The sequence below is a fragment of the Aegilops tauschii genome, chromosome 5, assembly GCF_002575655.3.
Source record: "Aegilops tauschii subsp. strangulata cultivar AL8/78 chromosome 5, Aet v6.0, whole genome shotgun sequence".
NCBI lineage: Eukaryota > Viridiplantae > Streptophyta > Magnoliopsida > Poales > Poaceae > Aegilops > Aegilops tauschii.
The window spans coordinates 568,649,402-568,667,505 of NC_053039.3; the positions used below are offsets into that span (position 1 = coordinate 568,649,402).

The following is an 18,104-nucleotide window of genomic DNA, read 5'->3' on the forward strand; positions in this document are numbered from 1 at the left end:
CATTAAGTTTATGGAGTAAACGTCCGACCGTTGCTATGCAGAGTGACTTTAGATCTTCTGTCTGTCGAATGGTTTCTGTTACGGTCGAGTGACATTGAATCTTCCGAGTGGATGATGCTATCCTTTGAATGCTTCTGACTTTAGGGTGATGTCCTAGGGGAGGGTGTCTAAGTCAGGCCAATGACTCTACCCTAGGTACATAGCTTCATCAGCTGGCCCTCCGCATTGCCCTCGAGAGGTCCAAGATGGACACGGGGAGTAGTTCCGCATCTGCCGTCTCGCCTTTCTCCCGCCAGTGCTGGCCCCTCCCGGCCAGCGCATAGCTCCGCGAGGGCTGCGCAGTCCACGCCTCCCCCCCCCCCCCCCCCACGCCGTCTCTTCCCCCGTCGGCTACTACTCCCCCACGTGGGCAGTGGTGGGTGCTTCTGCCCGCCCCATCGGCCCGGACGCGCATGCCGGAATCGGAGGCGCCGCCGCCCACCTGAGAGGCAGCGGGCAAGGGAGAGGGACGCAGTGGAGAAATTTGTGCGCCACCACCACGGGTTCCCGACGGAGCCCGACGAGGACAATTGGCTCCTCACTTGGGTCTACTGCCGGTCGCTTACGTCGGCGGAGACGGACGCTCGGCGGCTCTGTCGGAAGAACGCCAAGGCGCTCTGGCTTGCCATTGAGCAGTCCGAGCGTGAGGCAGCGGAGGCGGCTCGGCTGGCGAAGCTCAAGCGGCAGTACGACAGGGTCATCCGACGTCTCAAAGGGAACATCATCGGCTCCTCCGACGACGACGACGGCGACGACCATGGCGCCTCGTTCGACGACTCGAATGATCCTCCACCACCCGCCGACGCCTACAGCTGCGTTGTTGATCGGAAGAGGAAAGGGCCGGCGAGGAAGTGGTGAAGATCCGCTTTCTTCACTTTAATTTCAAGTTTTTAGATGTGTTAAGGGCCCCTTCCTCGCCACTTTCTTGCCACTTTAGGTTTATGGTCCTTGCTGTTGGTTGGCGAGTGGCGACCCCACAGCTACCGGCTCCCGCACAGCACGTTGGATGACGGAACACGGAAGTGCAGATGCACCAGAAACCTATGTACTTGCATGTGTTTCTAGTCGACGGCGACCTCACCTGCGATCCGACCTTCCTGTCGGCTTCCTCTTCCGGTCCATCCATCGCCAAGCCCCACTCGCTAGTCGCTACCCAGCTTTGATGCTACGCCAGCGGCCAGATAGGGTCATTAATTAGCGCTAGTCACTACTGCGTATGAGTTACGGATCGAGTATCATATACACGTCGAGTTTCACACGCCAACTGAATATGTATACACACAGTTCTCCAATGCAAAGTTGTTGTTAAGATTAATCTGAAGGTGTTGAGAGGGACTTGGGAGATTTGATCTTTGATTATACGTGCGGTGCGCAGTCCAATTGTACTTGGACTCCACCTTTGCGCGCGTGGTGTGTTGTTTTCCACACCTTTGCCAACTTCACATGTTTAGTGGCCGGGTTGGCATCGTCACGTCCCACATCCTTTTGTCCAGCGTTCACTTGTAATTCAACTCATGTACGACTTGTCCCCGTCCAGCAAAACATTTTTTAAAAAAAGGAGGATCATCCATGGCCTCTGCATCAAGTGATGCATGAATATTGGTCGAAGGGTCCAAAGTTAAGCAATTTAATGGCGCCTCCATTGCTGTGGGTCGTTGGCCTACCCCATTCCACTCTACTCCACGCCTTCTTGGAAGAGGAATACAGCAATGGAGAACTCTGAAGAAAGAGGCAAGAGTACTAGAGACCCAGAAACTTGCGTTGTATGTGATGATTTAGTCCATAAATTTGTAAAAGGTGATCAACTCATCCACAAACTTGCAAACTATGTGATGGTTTAGTCCACAGCCAATCAGAGACAGAAAATTGGCGCCCAGCTGGCTGCTGCGTGGCACACCTGGTCGGACCGGCTCTTTTGCGGAAAACCCCTCAATGTTTCAGGAAATCACACCCGCGGTCCCTGTTTCCCTTGTCTTCTTTATCCCTGTCCAAATCCCTAGCTCTCTCCCATTTCCCCTTTCCCCTGCCCAAATCCCCTTTCCCCTGTCCTAACGGCGAGAGAATGAGAGCGTCCGGTCCCATGGAGAAGAAGAAGAGCGGGGGTGGTAGTGGCTTCCGATCCCATGGAGTAGGTGCCGACGCCGACGGGTTCCTGGGCGGCGGCGGGCCGGGAGAACCTAGCGCCAGGGTCACTGCAGTTCTTGACTTCAGTGGCAAGAAGGTAAGTACATAAATCACTTGACTTTGGGTGTATGAAAAATTCCATTTTTATAGGATGATCAAGGCCATTGGATCACTGCAGTTCTTGACTTTGGGGACTTGAATTGCTCATCATTTTTCCAGCCGTGGGCTGGGGAGTGGGATGGCAGAACCAAGTCAGTGATTAAGGATCTAGCCATGAAGAACATGGAGTTGGAGGCCAGGATTAAAGTACTTGAAGCAGAAACTAAAAGGAATGAGAAAGAAAAGAGAGCAATTGTTAAGATGCAGAAGGAAAGAGAGCAATTTAGGGATAAGATTTTCTTTTTGGAGCTCTTCTGTATGTTGGCCTGTTTGCCATTCTGATAGCTGCCATTGTTAGCAAGTAGGGTGTTTTTAGTGTGCTGAGAAATGTTGATGTAGTAGTGACCAAATGAAGAAATGATGAACTGAAATTGTTTTTTAGACAACTGAAATTGTGCACATAGTGATGATGATGAAATTGTTTTTGCCTCATGAAGAAATGATGATGAAATAGATTTTCAGAGAACTGAAAGTGTGCATTGTACCAAAATTCAGATAGTTGCAGCAAAATTCAGATAATGCAAGCAAATTTCAGTTAACTTAACTGTAAGCAAAATTCAGATCAAGCAAATTTCAATTAACTTAACAGTGCAAAAAAATGCAGATATTGCAAGCAAATTTCAGTTAAGTTAAATTCAGATAACTGTAAGCAAAATTCAGACCACTTTATTTGGAAGGGGCCCAGGGATCTTCAGGTAGTACAGTTTGGAATGTTGCATATTTGGCAGAAAGTGAGCGCCTGGTACATTCTATTTTTGAATGTGTGCACATGGGCACACCATGGGCAGAAAACATGCAACACACATAACAACACACAACAAGAAACACTGCAACATAGGCCATAAACTACATCTTCCGTTCAACATAGGGCATAACTGATACCAGCAGTTCAACATAGCAACATAGATAACAGCAGTTCAACATAGATAGATCAGCAGTAGCTCAAAATAGTTGGTAACTTATATGCCAATATATAGATCAGCATACCTAACTACATCTTCTTCACTTCTCCCTTCTTCAGTTGCAGACATCTTCACTTCTTCAGTTGTTGCAGGCGGATGGAGCGGCGCACTGGCTCCTTCTTCAGCTCCTTCTTCACTGCTCCCTTCTTCTTCTTTTGCTCTGGCTCCTTCACCTCTTCTGCTTCTTCGACCTTCACCTCATCTGGCAGGAGCTCGACGTTGATGGGCATGTTTCTGCCACCCTCAACGGCGACCGGCGCAATGAGCAAGGACGGCGGCGGCACTGTGAGGCCTCTGGGGAAGGCACGCACCTTCTCGCCGTCCTTCAGCTGCTTGGCCAACCCGCGCGCGTGACTGAGCATGAGCTTTGCGCTCGGGAACCAGGTGCACACCTCTCTGATCTGCACGCAGAACGACTGGTCGTTGCCGGCCAGATCCTCCAGTGCGAGCTTCCAACCCTCGATGTTCACCACGGCGGTGGTGGCCTGCGGTGGTGAGTGAGGAGTGGAGTGGGGAGTGGAGGCGACGCGGTCGGTGGGTGGGGAGTGGTGAGTGGTGAGTGGTGGGCGGCGCGGTGGGTGGGCGTTTTATTGATGCGGTGGGTGGGAACGCGGACCTTCCAGAGTGGAGTGGGCGAGTGGGAGTTGGCGTCTCTGTGAAGAGTACAACTAACTTTCTGCATCTACAACTAACAAGTTCCTACTCTTACCGCACTGGCATTGCACTCTACTTCCCTAACCACAGGTCCTGGGTTTGAGACCCAAGCCAAACATTTTTTTGGGCATCTCCAGCGCACAATAAATGGAGTTCAACATATTTAGTTCACCCAAATTCAGTTAGTTCAGTAAAATGGAGCAAATGTGCTTCATCAGCATATTCAGTTAGTTCAATAAAATTCAGTTAATTCAGTTAGTACACATGTGCTTCATGAGCAAATTCAGTAAAGTGGAGGTGCAAACATTCAGCAAATTCAGTTTTTGGCCCCAGTAAAATTCAGCAAATGCACATGACAAAATTCAGTTTTTGGCCCCAGTAAAATTCAGCAAATGCACATGGCAGCAAATGCCCATTAATTCATAGCAAAATTCAGTAAAATCAACAAGTTACAAGATGCCTCAGGTGCAAAATTCAGCAAATTCAACAAGTTACAAGTTTATGCCCCTAAAAAGTTCACCCATGAACTAATACCAAGATACAGTTCATTACTGAACTTGAAACAAAAAATGTAACATAACAAAATTCATGCTTCAGGTGCTGCATTCAGATCTGGAAACTGTGTAGGTCTGTCATCTCTACACAACAACCATAAGAAGCCCCTCCCTGCTTCACCTGAAGATGTTCCTGCAACTGAAGATGGTGCATTTCTTCCTCTGCCCCTCCCTGCACTTGAAGATCCTTCAATGCTGCATTTCTTCCTCTGCCCCTCCCTGCACCTGAAGTTGTGCCAGCTGCTGCATTTCTTCCTCTGCCCCTCCCTGCACCTGAAGTTGTGCCAGCTGCATTTCTTCCTCTGCCCCTCCCTGCACCTGAAGTTGTGCCAGCTGCATTTCTTCCTCTGCCCCTCCCTGCACCTGAAGTTGTGCCAGCTGCATTTCTTCCTCTGCCCCTCCCTGCACCTGAAGTTGTGCCAGCTGCTGCATTCTTTCTTTTTCCTCTGCTAGCAGGTTGTGAGCCTTCTCCTCTTTCAGTTCTTCTTGTTGTTCTTCCAATGTTCATCTGTGTTGTGACTATTGGCTGGGGAATTGCAGCACCCGCAGCTGCAACAAATGCTGATTGTTCTAGTAGGGGGCCATGGAACCTTTGTGGAGCCCTGTGAGATCTCTCCCTCCTGGCCATGCTTGAAACCATGCTGTCTGGCAACTAGCTTGGATCCATGCTACGGTTTGCCAAGTGAGGAAAAATGTTCTGCACAATAAATAAATGCAAGAAATAAGCCTTGTGAGATGAGTTATGAGATGAGCAAAGAAGTTCAGAAAGATTTATGTAAAATGCAAGAAATAAGTTATGTACTTCTACAAATGTTGGATCATCATAGTCCTCATCTTCTATTCGATCTCTAGGTCCCATTTGAGCTTCCTGGTACTTGTAGTGCCCCTTCCTGTTGTGATCAGGTCTGCCACATATGGAGCAGTGCATTGTCACTCCATTTTTGTTTAGCACTCTAACACCACCTTTCATCTTTTCCTCTGGTGTCTTTTTCCTATTTTTTTGGGCCTTCCTAGTTGTTTAGTGAAGATAGGTGGATACACTTTATCCCCATCCATCTTCTCCCACATTTCAGGGTCTCTAAGAGGCATCAGATTGTATCCATAGGCTTTCAGATATGTTTGGACAGAGTAGCACTCATGGACCATTTCCTTTGAATCAATCCTCTCCTCTCTCATATATACATGCAACTCCATGACTAGAAGGTATTCCTGACAGCTGCCATCTACCACAGTCACACCTGAACAAGGCAAGGTCCACATTGTAACTATTAGGACCTGAATGTACCTTGAACATTTCCTGTCCAGCACTAGCAACATGCCAGTTAGCTGCATATTCAATATTTTTTTCAAGCTTTTTGAGAATCTTGGGACAGATTCTATGTCCTGTCCATTTTTCAATTGCTTCTCATTGTTTGCTCTGCATTCTGTGCATAAGCTTGTAGAAAATATTTTCTAACATTCAAAGCACTGACATCTCCCTAGCATCCAAGATGTAACTGTTGAAAACTTCAGAATTGTTGTTCAACACTATGTCACATTTAGGAAACTCACTGAAGAACTTTCACCCAAGTCTTTGGATTCAATCTCTCAGTCCAATTAAAAGCTGCAGCACTATGTCCATCCATCTTCTGACAATTTGCTCTCCACTTCTGCTTGTTAGTAGATCTTGCTATGGCCCATAAGTCTTGTTTTAGCACTTCTACTTTGTGCTTCTCATGGAAGTTTTGATAAATGTGCCTCACACAAAACCTGTGTTCTGCATCTGGCCACACTTTTATCACTGCATTTATTAATCCCTTCTGCTTGTCACTCATGATTGTGAAAGGTGAAGTGTTTATTATATTAAAATCATCTCTAAGAATGGTCCAAAACCGTTCCCAAGCACTAGTACACTCAACTTCAACCCAACCCATGGCCAGAGGGAATATGCAAGTCATTAGGATCTATGTCAACAGCAGTCAGCAACACCCCTTTGTACTTTGTCTTCATATAACACTCATCAACAAATATAATAGGCTTGCATCCATGAAGCCAACCTCTTTTGCAAGCATCATAAGACAAATACACTGATTTCAAACATTTTCTGCCCATTGGGTACTATTCATTTGTCACAACATGAGTAGACACAAGAAATGTGGAGCCAGGGTTACATGTCCTCAGTTCCTGACCATAGTCCCACAACTTACTAAACTGTTCATCCTCATCCCCATGAATTATCTTCAGAGCTTGTTTCCTAGCCCTAGCTAACTTCTATCTGTTGACCGTAATGTGAAGCTCCTTTGTAACCTTTCTTGAAAATGTGCCAAGGCCCATCTTTTGGTCATGCCTGAATTCATCAATGAAAAATTTTGTAAGGAAATTGGCTGTTAGTGCTTTCAACTCCCATGCCTTCTGACACTTGTGGACTGCATCATAAACCTTTATGACAAAGCTTCCTGTCCTATTGTCCAATCTAGCTTTAAGAAGCCATGGACAACCAGGCTTGTACATTGCCTCCAATCTGGTTTTTTCATTCTTTATCTTCTTGATCTCAACTCTATTCCTTATTGAATATGCATTCAGAGCTTGCCTCAGTTGCTTGACATCTGCAAAGACCATGCGTACTCTGAATATAGGAGAGTCCATGTCCACCTTTGCATTGAAAGCACTGAACTTGTATTTCAGGTTATCTTCTTCTTCTCTTGACAAATCAAGGTACTCATCCTCAAGTACATATTCAGACTCATCATCTATCTCTTCTTGCTTCTCTTCATCCACACCACAATCAATGTATTCATCAAACAAATCATCATCTCCCTCATCAATGCTGAAATCACTATCACTAAAGTCTGAATCTGTCAATTCTGCTTGCTCTGAAACTACAATTTGCATGTTTGCACTTGATGTGCCAGCTGCTTGAACTGAAACTTCCATGTGCTGACTTCCACTAGCTGCTGGCTCTGAGAGAGATATTTCAACCAATGATCTGGACATTGAGCTAGGCATTGTATATATGACATCATTCCTGCAAATCGGAATAAAGTCTGAATGGTCAATCAATATCTCCAGCACCTTATGGACTGCACTTGCTGTGATCATGTACTGGACATCAACATCTCCTCTAATTGGCACCAGCCCTTCTGACAATAGGCACCCAGGCCTACACCAATGGATGTGGTGCTCCCACACAGGATAGCTCAACCATTGCAGATGCTTCTCAATAAATGAATATGAGAAATTAGCAGCAGAGCAATAGTCCAGAATCTCTACACTAGCACTTGCATACTCCAGGTTACTACTTGGTCCACAAAAAATGCCATTATGCTCAATTTGCAAAGTGAAGAATGTAGATTCCACAGCCATGCCCATTGCTGCATCACACACTGCACAACAAATTCAGGGCATGATCAGCAATACTCAGACAATGAAAATATTCAGAAGTGTCAACATTATTTGGACTTCCATAGCACTACAATATCCAGAATAGTGACATCAACTACAAAGATTCCAGACCTACCCTACCCCAAAATCACACAGTTTCATCTATCCTACCCAAAACCACACATTTTCATCTATCCTACCCCAAAACCCCAACTTTATGGCCCAAAACCCCAACTTTATGTCCCAAAACCCCAACTTTATGGCACAATCTTCAGAATCAACATGTTTGTGATCAACTTCAACATTACAACCAGTACAGGCCTAAAACCACATCTTTCCTAGCAAAATAACTGAACTTCATGACACAAAACATCAACTTTAGAGCCCTAAACCCCTACTTTCCTCTGCTCCAACAACATAAACCCTAGCAACCGAACCGAACCTCCAACCCCACTCCACAGCAAGCTTCTAATCTACCCGGGCAACCAACCCCGGCGAGTAACAGTGCCGATCAACCCCGGCGACCAACCACGGCGAGTGCCAAAAAGCAGACGGGAAGTAGAGGTGCAGGAGGGCGGGCCTTACCGTAATCCGGCGGAAATGTGCCCGGTTCGCGGACGAAGCTGACGGATTCTGGTGGCTCCATCGCCGCCGCGATGGCCGGCGATGTCGCCGTCGTCGCTGACGTCAGGGGAACGGGCGCCGGCGCCACTCCCCGCGGCTCCCGCAACAGAGGCGAAGTGATTTCCCGACCAGGTGGGAGGGGCCGCAATATTAAATAACCAAGGGAGGGCCAGACAGGGACTGCGCACGTGATTTCCTGAAACATTGAGGGGTTTTCCGCAAAAGAGCCGGTCCGACCAGGTGTGCCATGCAGCAGCCAGCTGGGCGCCAATTGTCCGTCTCTGATTGGCTGTGGACTAAACCATCACATAGTTTGCAACTTTGTGTATGAGTTGATCACCTTTTGCAAGTTTATGAACTAAACCATCACATAGAACGCAAGTTTCTGGGTCTCCAGTGCTCTTGCCTCCCGGAGAAAACTACCAGTATTTCCACACTCCTTTCTGCCGTGCGACCCGGCCTACTTGCCCTCACGCCTCCACTCCGGCGGGCCTATAAAACCGCACCGGCGACTCCATCGCCAACCACCACCGCACCTCACTCTCAAGATATCTCCTCTGCCTGCCTGTCGTACGTGCTAGCTCTTGAGTTGGCAATTGATCGGTAGGCGGTCCTAAGCTAGCTAGCAATGGCGGCACGGGGAAGAGGCAGTGTCAACGTGGCCGTGATCCTTGGGGTGCTTCTTCTCTGCACGCTCGTGGCGGAGGCGGCGGTGTTCAACGTCGGCGACCGCGGCGGCTGGTCCTTCAACACCAATTCCTGGCCCACCGGCAAGCGCTTCAAGGCCGGCGACGTCCTAGGTACGTACCTATATACGTGCATGCATGGATCGATAGTGTTCCGCATGCAAACGGATAAGAAGTTTTCTCAAACAAAACGGATAAGAAGTTTTGATGCATGTGAATCTGGCTGCTTGCAGTGTTCAAGTACGACGCGACGGCGCACGACGTGGTGGCGGTGAGCGCGGCGGGGTACAAAGCATGCGCCAAGCCAGCCAAGGGCGCCAAGGTGTACAAGTCCGGCGCGGACCGCATCACCCTCGCACGCGGCACAAACTACTTCATCTGCAGCATCCCCGGCCACTGCCAGTTCGGCATGAAAATACTCCTGCACTGCCGAGAAAACCAGTATTTCCACATACCTTTTGGCCTACTTGCCCTCACGCCTCCACTCCGGCGGGCCTATAAAACCGCACCGGCTACTCCATTGCCAACCACCACCGCACCTCACTCCCACATATCTCCTCTGCTTCTTCTCTTACTCCCTCCGTTCGGAATTACTTGTCACAGAAATGGATGTATCTAGATGTATTTTAGTTCTAGATACATCCATTTTCGAGACAAGTGATCGGTAGGCGCTTCTAAGCTAGCTAGCAATGGCGGCCCAGGGAAGAGGCAGTGCAGCCGTGGTCGTGGGCGTGCTGCTCGTCTGCGTGCTGCTGAGCGCCGCGGCGGTGGCGGAGGCGGCAGTGTTCAACGTCGGCGACCGCGGCGGCTGGTCCTTCAACACCAACTCCTGGCCCACCGGCAAGCGCTTCAAGGCCGGCGACGTCCTAGGTACGTACCTGTATACGTGCATGCATGGATGGATAGTGTTCTGCATGCAGACAGATGACAAGAAGTTTTGATGCATGTGAATCTGGTTGCTTGCAGTGTTCAAGTACGACGCGACGGCGCACGACGTGGTGGCCGTGAGCGCGGCGGGGTACAACCGTACAAGGCCTGCGCCAAGCCGGCCAAGGGCGCCAAGGTCTACAAGTCCGGCGCCGACCGCGTCACTCTCAACCGCGGCACAAACTATTTCATATGCAGCATTCCCGGACACTGCCAGTCCGGCATGAAGATCGCCGTCACCGCCGCCTAGCCTGCTCCATCGTACGCGCGATGTTACGTGACACGACGAGCGAAACTTAATTTCTGACCAAAATAAAAGGCCGAGCGTACGTGCTTCGGTCTTTCACAAGTCCTCGATCAATGTGTACTGTTTGATTTCCACTCGACCGATCGTACTTGCTGTTGTATGGTGCCATGTGTGCAGTTTTGTACTCATATATACAAGAATAAAAGGCATCGACAATTATTCTCACTTGACTACTGAGACTTATCTGTGGTTGGATGGTTAGAGAGACATGGTACCCCAGCCCACCAGAGTTCAAGTCCTGTCCTGGTGCTCGCATTATTTCTGGACTTATTTCAGGATTTTCGACGATAAACTTTTAGTGGGAGGAGACGTTCCCGTCGACGACGAGGCGTCTACGGTGACTTCATAAATCAGAAGATGATATGGTGGCTCAGTCTCTCGAAGGTGCTCATAGGGGTAGGGTGTGCATGTGTGCATTCATATGGGTTATGTATGAGCGCTTCCGTCTATACCGTGTTAAAAAAAATCTCAATTATGTGACATACCATATAAAAAAGAAAAAATCTAAAAATAATTTTTTGCACGAAGCAAGGTCTTATAAATATAGCATCGACTGAGACATAATCAAGTCTCGGTCGATTGAAATTTAACAACATTGATTATTAAATGTGTCACTCGATTGATGCATGGTCAACATTTTTCCGTACATAGATAGACAGATAGTTGGATGAAATTAGGGTCCTTGTTGGAGATGCCCTAAGGAGTGTCCTTAAAACATATCGCACATATGCATATATACAGTTCATGAGGAAGATGTAGATCTACTCGTCTATGATCATCGAAACAGAAAATATTCAACAGAAAAATCATGTGAAACTGCGAAATGAAGCTACTGTTGTCAAAGGAAATTTTAAATGGATGACCATGCGCGACGAATTTGACAAAATTCATCCAAAATAGCTCCATACATGAACACAAAATTGAGCATTTACGATTGATGAAACTACGAACCGATCGTCTGAATAGAAACATAACATTGATGTGCATCTTTTTCGTATAGAACTTATCTCAAATCAAAGCACCGTTGTGTAGATTAGAAGGGACGAGGAAGGAAGGAGATTAGAGAGGAGCTTAGTGCACTAGCATACTCTCATGGAAGGGGGCCTACTATGTGTGCTCTATGTGGCTCAATTCAGCCTGGCTGACTGGAAACTGCCGATTCAGTAGTTCCTAGCGGGCCTGGCTAAGAATTGCTTTAAGTTTCTTGGGATGCAGATCCAACAGTAAACGCAGGTAATCAAACTACTCATTTTCTTTTCGCGCGGCCCTGATTGGTCTCTATGCGACCTACCAAACACGCCTGCGACCTGACCCTAGTGCTCGGTGTTGGTTGGAGATATGGAGGCAGCGAGCCCGCAGCTAACTGTCCCAGCCCGTACAACACGTTGGAAGTGCAGACGTGCCTGAAACCTTTGTACTTGTGTTTCTAGTCGACGGCGACCTCACCTGCGACCCGACCTTCCGCCGGTCGTCTTCCACTTTCATCCATCGGCAAGCAAGCACTACACACCACCCTGTTTTGATGTCGGGACCGGCTACAGGTCAATCAACTGAAAACATAATTTGGGTCAGTCGACTGACCCAAAGTTGTTTCAGTCGATTGAGCCTGCCCTCGACATCGCACTTGCATCACACTTTTCATTCTCGGAAACCTGGGCCAAGTCCCAACGATGGCCTGCACATCCATACACTTCTTCCGTCACCCTGTGGCTTCTCAGCCATCTGTTTCCATCACACACACATACACACGTGTTATCTGTTGGAAATATGAGCAATTTATCATATGATTTTATTAACGGAAATACTAGATAAAGCATGACTAAAGTAACAGAGATAAAGCAAGTCATGCGATCTGACAAAGAGAAGGTAGATAACATCTGCAAATATAAACTAGAACCGAACATCTCTAGAATAGACAGTAGACCAAGTAGCATATATGAAGTAGAACCTATCATGTGTAGGGCAAGGACTAGAACAAGGAACTGTGGCAGAACCTCTAACAGGAAAAACAAGAACACGTACGGGACAGCAGCTTCAACAGTAGCACTGGACTTGGGGTCGGTGTCCTCGGTAGCCATGTCGTGGAGGAGGTTGTCGACGTCGGGAAAGTAGTCGTCGGAGTCCGGGGTGTCCGTGACGAAGAAGTCAGTAGTCGCGCAGAGCGCTCCCCAAAAACCTGATCACCCTTCTCCCGTACAGGACTCAAAGAGGTGCGGTTTCGGAGGCCTACTGTCCCGACCTGCGGTGCACGCCGCAAGCCGGGATGAGGAAGATCGTAGCAGCAGCGCAGTGTTCAGAAACTGGTGGCGAGAGGAAGAATGAGTTCTGGTACAACTCTCTGAGAGGAGTGACCTCCCTTTTATAGGCGCAAGAGAAGGAGGCGAGAGGCTGTGTCGGGCGCTGAAGGGAACGAGGGAGATGAAACGAACAGATAGCAGCCGAAGGCAACCCGCGGCGCGTCGTGACGAGGCGAGGCGAGGCGTGGCGAGGCGGGCGGCGGAGGAGGAGCGCGCGTGGATGTCCCTCTTGTTCTCATGCTCGTACATATGGGGAAAGAACCTCCCTTATAAAGAGGTCCAACTCCCTCTAAACTAGCAATGTGGGACTAAACTTTAGTAGTGTCCCTTGCCTTGCACGAATGGGCTAAGTGGGCCTCTAGGATTTATTAGGAATTTCTAAAATTGTTATTGGGCTAGGCCCATAAATAGATAAAATTCCATCAATCCCCCACCAGATCCTAGAGCCACATAGAATTTGTCTTTAGTTCCAAAACACTGTTTTATATACCGGTACTGCAGTGGAGACTGTTAAGTTGAACTTCCACCTAGAACTCTATGCTACACTAGTAAGCAACTTGAACAGTGGACTGGGCCTTGAACTGCAAGTTTTCTGCGAATCTAGCTTCACATAAAGCCTTGGCCGATACGTGGCTACCGTGGGTCTTCCCTGCGGGTGGAGCTTATGCGTCATACTCCGAGACCTTTCATGAGTTTACTAGAGAGAACCCTACTCTCATAGATTGCAACGTTTAACAATCAGACTCGTATAGGTGTGTTCTTCAAAAGATGTTCTGCAGGACAACATCTCTGCTTAAATGAGCCACTTAGAACACATTAAGATATACATCAACCTACCATACAGTTTTAGGAGAGTATTGCATCTTCATGGAGTGGTATTGTTAATAGTAAGGATACTCTCCTCTCAGTTGATCAACAGCTTGTCTTCCACATCTAATTCACGGGATCTCCGATCACAAAGAATAGGTTACCACTGTGAACAACTCATATTGTGGGTCTCATACCCATCTCCCTCGATGCATTATCTATCACATTACGTGATAGACCCTTAGTAAAAGGAATCTGCCAGATTTTTAGACGTTTGGATATAATCCAATGCAATAACTCCGGAGTTTCTCATTTTCCTGACAGACTTTAACCTTCTCTGAACGTGTCTTGATGACTTCATGTTATCCTTTGAGCTGCTCACTTTCGTGATCACAGTTTGATTGTCGCAGTTCATAAGAATACCCGGTACAGGTTTCTCAACAACCGGCAAGTCATTCAAGAGCCGGTGAAGCCAATCTGCTTCGACCGTAGCTGTATCTAGTGCTGTGAGTTCTGCTTCCATTGTTGACCTCGTTAAGATGGTATGCTTGCAAGACTTCCAAGAAACAGCGCCACCTCCATGAGTGAATACATAACCGCTCGTGGCCTTTATCTCATCAGCATCTGAGATCCAGTTTGAGTCACTATACCCTTCAAGCACCTTTGGGTGCCCAGTGTAGTGAATTCCATAATTCGTAGTGCCTTTCAAATAACGCAAAACTCTCTCTAGAGCTTTCCAATGCACATCTCCTGGTTTTGAGACAAACCGACTCAGTTTGCTAACAGCAAAAGAGATGTCAGGTCTTGTAGCACTGGCTAAGTACATAAGCGAGCCAATAATCTGAGAATATTTCAATTGATCTCTAGCAATTCTTCGATTCTTTCGAAGTAACACACTCGCATCATATGGTGTTGGAGAGGGCTTGCAGTCACTATAGCCAAAGCGACTCAAGATCTTTTCCACATAGTGAGATTGAAGCAATGTAATCCCACCATCATCGTCTCTCAACAACTTGATGTTCAAAATGACATCAGCCACTTCTAAAATCCTTCATCTCAAAACAACGAGATAGGAAATCCTTGACCTCCTTAATAACATTCAGATTTGTTCCGAAAATCAGTATGTCACCAACATACAAGCAAAGAATAACTCCTTCGCCCCCACCATGGCGATAGTACACACATTTATCAGCTTCGTTTACAACGAAGCCTGCAGTGGTTAAAGTTCTTTCAAACTTCTCATGCCACTGTTTGGGTGCTTGCTTGAGTCCATACAAAGACTTCAGCAACTTGCACATTTTTCCTTCCTGACCATCTAGTACAAACCCATCTGGTTGTTTCATATAAATTTCCTCGTCCAACTCTCCATTTAGGAAAGCAGTCTTAACATCCATTTGATGAACGAGAAGACCATGTGAGGCAGCTAGTGAAAGTAGAACTCGAATAGTGGTCAGTTGAACCACAGGTGAGTAAGTATCAAAGAAGTCTTCACCTTCCTTTTGGGTATAACCCTGAGCCACGAGCCGAGCCTTGTACTTTTCAATAGTACCATCAGGCCTAAGCTTCTTCTTGAATACTCATTTGCATCCTATAGGTTTGCACCCATAAGGACGATCAGTTATCTCCCAAGTTTCATTCGCCAAGATGGAATCCATCTCGCTACGAACCGCTTCCTTCCAGTAGTCAGCATCTTCAGATGCATAGGCCTCTGAAATAGAACTGGGAGTGTCATCTATGAAATACACAAGAAAATCATCACCAAAGGACTTTGCAATCCTCTGTCTCTTGCTCCTAGTAGGAACTTCATTGTTCTCCTCCACAGAATTTTCAAAGTGTTCCATCGAAATGGCAGGTTCGGTAATTGTAACTAGTTCTTGATTCGATGAACTAGGTATCTCCTGATTAGACGAGGTAGACATATCCTTCATGGGAAAGATATCTTCAAAGAAAGTCGCATCATTTGACTCCATGATCGTACCGACATGCATGTCAGGTACCTCAGATTTTACAACCAAGAATCTATAGCCAATGCTATGAAAAGCATATCACAGGAAAACACAATCCACAGTCTTTGGTCCAAGCTTCCGCTTCTTTGGAATTGGAACATTGACTTTCGCCAAATAACCCCATATTCGCAGATAAGAGAGTTTTAACCTTTTCTTCTCCCATTCCTCGAATGGAGTTATCTCTTTGTTCTTTGTGGGGACTCGGTTTAGGACATGACATGCCGTCAATATCGCCTCCCCCCACCATGCCTTGGAGAGACCCAATGTGTCTAACATGGCGTTAACCAAATCAGTTAGAGTACGGTTCTTTCTTTCGGCCACCCCATTTGACTGAGGTGAGTAGGGAAGCGTCCTCTCATGGATTATACCATGTTCCGCACAAAAAGCATCAAATTCATTGGAAAAATACTCTCCACCACGGTCGGACCTAAGCCTCTTGATTTTTCGATCAAGTTGGTTTTCCACTTCAGCTTTATAGATCTTGAAAAAGTTCAAAGCCTCATCCTTAGATTTTAGAAGATACACACGGCAGTATCTAGTGGAGTCGTCAATTAATGTCATGAAATATTTCTTTCCACCTTTTGTCAAAACACCATTCATTTCACATAGATCTGAATGTATGAGCTCGAGTGGTGCAAGATTTCTCGTTTCCGCAGTCGTGTGAGACTTACGAGGTTGCTTAGCTTGCACACACACTTGACACTTAGATCCCTTGACAATGGTGAAACTAGGGATTAAGTTCAACTTCGCTAGTCGCGACATGCAACCAAAGTTAACATGACAAAGACGTGAATGCCACACATTTGATTCACTATTGTTGCAAATATGATTAACAACTTTATTGCAAACGTCTGATAAGGATAAACGAAACAGGCCTCCTGACTCATAGCCTTTACCAACGAAGGTCATACTTGGATATTACAAATTTATTCGACTCAAAGACAAGCTTGTAGCCATCTCTACACAGAAGAGATCCGCTAACAAGATTTTTATTTACGGAGGGGACATAATGCACGTTCTTCAGCCGCACGATCTTCCCCGAAGTAAACTTCAGATCGACCGTGCCAACACCACGAACAGAAGCACTTGAACCGTTGCCCATCAGCATGGTTGAAGTCCCTGCGGTCCAGCATCCTTTTGTTGGAAATATGCCCTAGAGGCAATAATAAAATGGTTATTATTATATTTCCTTGTTCATGATAATTGTCTATTGTTCATGCTATAATTGTGTTATCCGGAAATCGTAACACATGTGTGAACACATAGACCATAACATGTCCCTAGTGAGCCTCTAGTTAACTAGCTCGTTGATCAATAGATGGTTACGGTTTCCTGACCATGGACATTGGATGTCATTGATAACGGGATCACATCATTGGGACAATGATGTGATGGACAAGACCCAATCCTAAGCATAGCACTAGATCGTGTAGTTCGTTTGCTAAAGCTTTTCTTATGTCAAGTATCATTTCCTTAGACCATGAGATCGTGCAACTCCCGGATACCGTAGGAATGCTTTGGGTATACCAAACATCACAACGTAACTGGGTGGCAATAAAGGTGCACTACAGGTATCTCCGAAAGTGTCTGTTGGGTTGGCACAGATCGAGACTGGGATTTGTCACTCCGTATGACGGAGAGGTATCTCTGGGCCCACTCGGTATTGCATCATCATAATGAGCTCAATGTGACTAAGTAGTTAGTCACGGGATCATGCATTACGGAACGAGTAAAGTGACTTGCCGGTAACGAGATTGAACGAGGTATCGGGATACCGACGATCGAATCTCGGGCAAGTAAAGTACCAATTGACAAAGGGAATTGTATACAGGATTACTTGAATCCTCGACATCGTGGTTCATCCGATGAGATCATCGAGGAACATGTGGGAGCCAACATGGGTATCCAGATCCCGTTGTTGGTTATTGACCGGAGAGTCGTCTCGGTCATGTCTGCATGTCTCCCGAACCCGTAGGGTCTACACACTTAAGGTTCGGTGACGCTAGGGTTGTAGAGATATTAGTATGCGGTAACCCGAAAGTTGTTCGGAGTCCCGGATGAGATCCCGGACATCACAAGGAGTTCCGGAATGGTCCGGAGGTAAAGATTTGTATATAGGAAGTCCAGTTTCGGCCACCGGGAAAGTTTCGGGGGTCACCGGTATTGTACCAGGACCACCGGAAGGGTCCCGGGGGTCTATCGGGTGGGTCCACCTATCCCGGAGGGCCCCATGGGCTGAAGTGGGAAGGGAACCAGCCCCTGGTGGGCTGGTGCGCCCCCCCATGGGCCTCCCCTGCGCCTAGGGTTGGAAACCCTGGGGGTGGGGGGCACCCCACCTGACTTGGGGGGCAAGTCCCCCCTTGGCCGCCACCCCCTTGAGATGGGATCTCCAGGGGCCCGGCGCCCCCCCCCCCCCCAGGACCCCTATATATAGTGGAGGGGAGGGAGGGCAGCCGGACCCTAAGCCCTGGCGCCTCCCTGTCCCTCCCGTAACACCTCTTCCTCTCGCTGAGCTTGGCGAAGCCCTGCCGAGATCCCCGCTGCTTCCACCACCACGCCGTCGTGCTGCTGGATCTCCATCAACCTCTCCTTCCCCTT

The 18,104-nt window shown here is 47.4% G+C and overlaps 1 protein-coding gene and 1 pseudogene across 1 annotated transcript; both read left to right on the forward strand.

Annotated features, from left to right (window-relative positions):
• The first annotated feature begins 9,011 nt into the window (after nucleotides 1-9,011).
• On the forward strand, nucleotides 9,012-9,981 carry LOC109770510 (basic blue protein). The gene is made up of 2 exons (XM_020329213.2): nucleotides 9,012-9,276; nucleotides 9,396-9,981. Exons 1-2 carry the CDS (start codon nucleotides 9,105-9,107, stop codon nucleotides 9,779-9,781), a joined length of 558 nt encoding a protein of 185 aa, XP_020184802.1. The 5' UTR covers nucleotides 9,012-9,104; the 3' UTR covers nucleotides 9,782-9,981.
• Nucleotides 9,852-10,893, forward strand: LOC109770511 (chemocyanin-like; annotated as a pseudogene).
• Nucleotides 10,894-18,104: the final 7,211 nt, after the last annotated feature.

Excerpts from the sequence above, each read along its gene's own strand:
- LOC109770510 (XM_020329213.2), top strand. The coding sequence starts at position 9,105 with ATGGCGGCACGGGGAAGAGGCAGTGTCAACGTGGCCGTGATCCTTGGG. Across the intron at positions 9,277-9,395 it reads CAAGGCCGGCGACGTCCTAG|TGTTCAAGTACGACGCGACG; the intron begins GTACGTACCTAT and ends GGCTGCTTGCAG.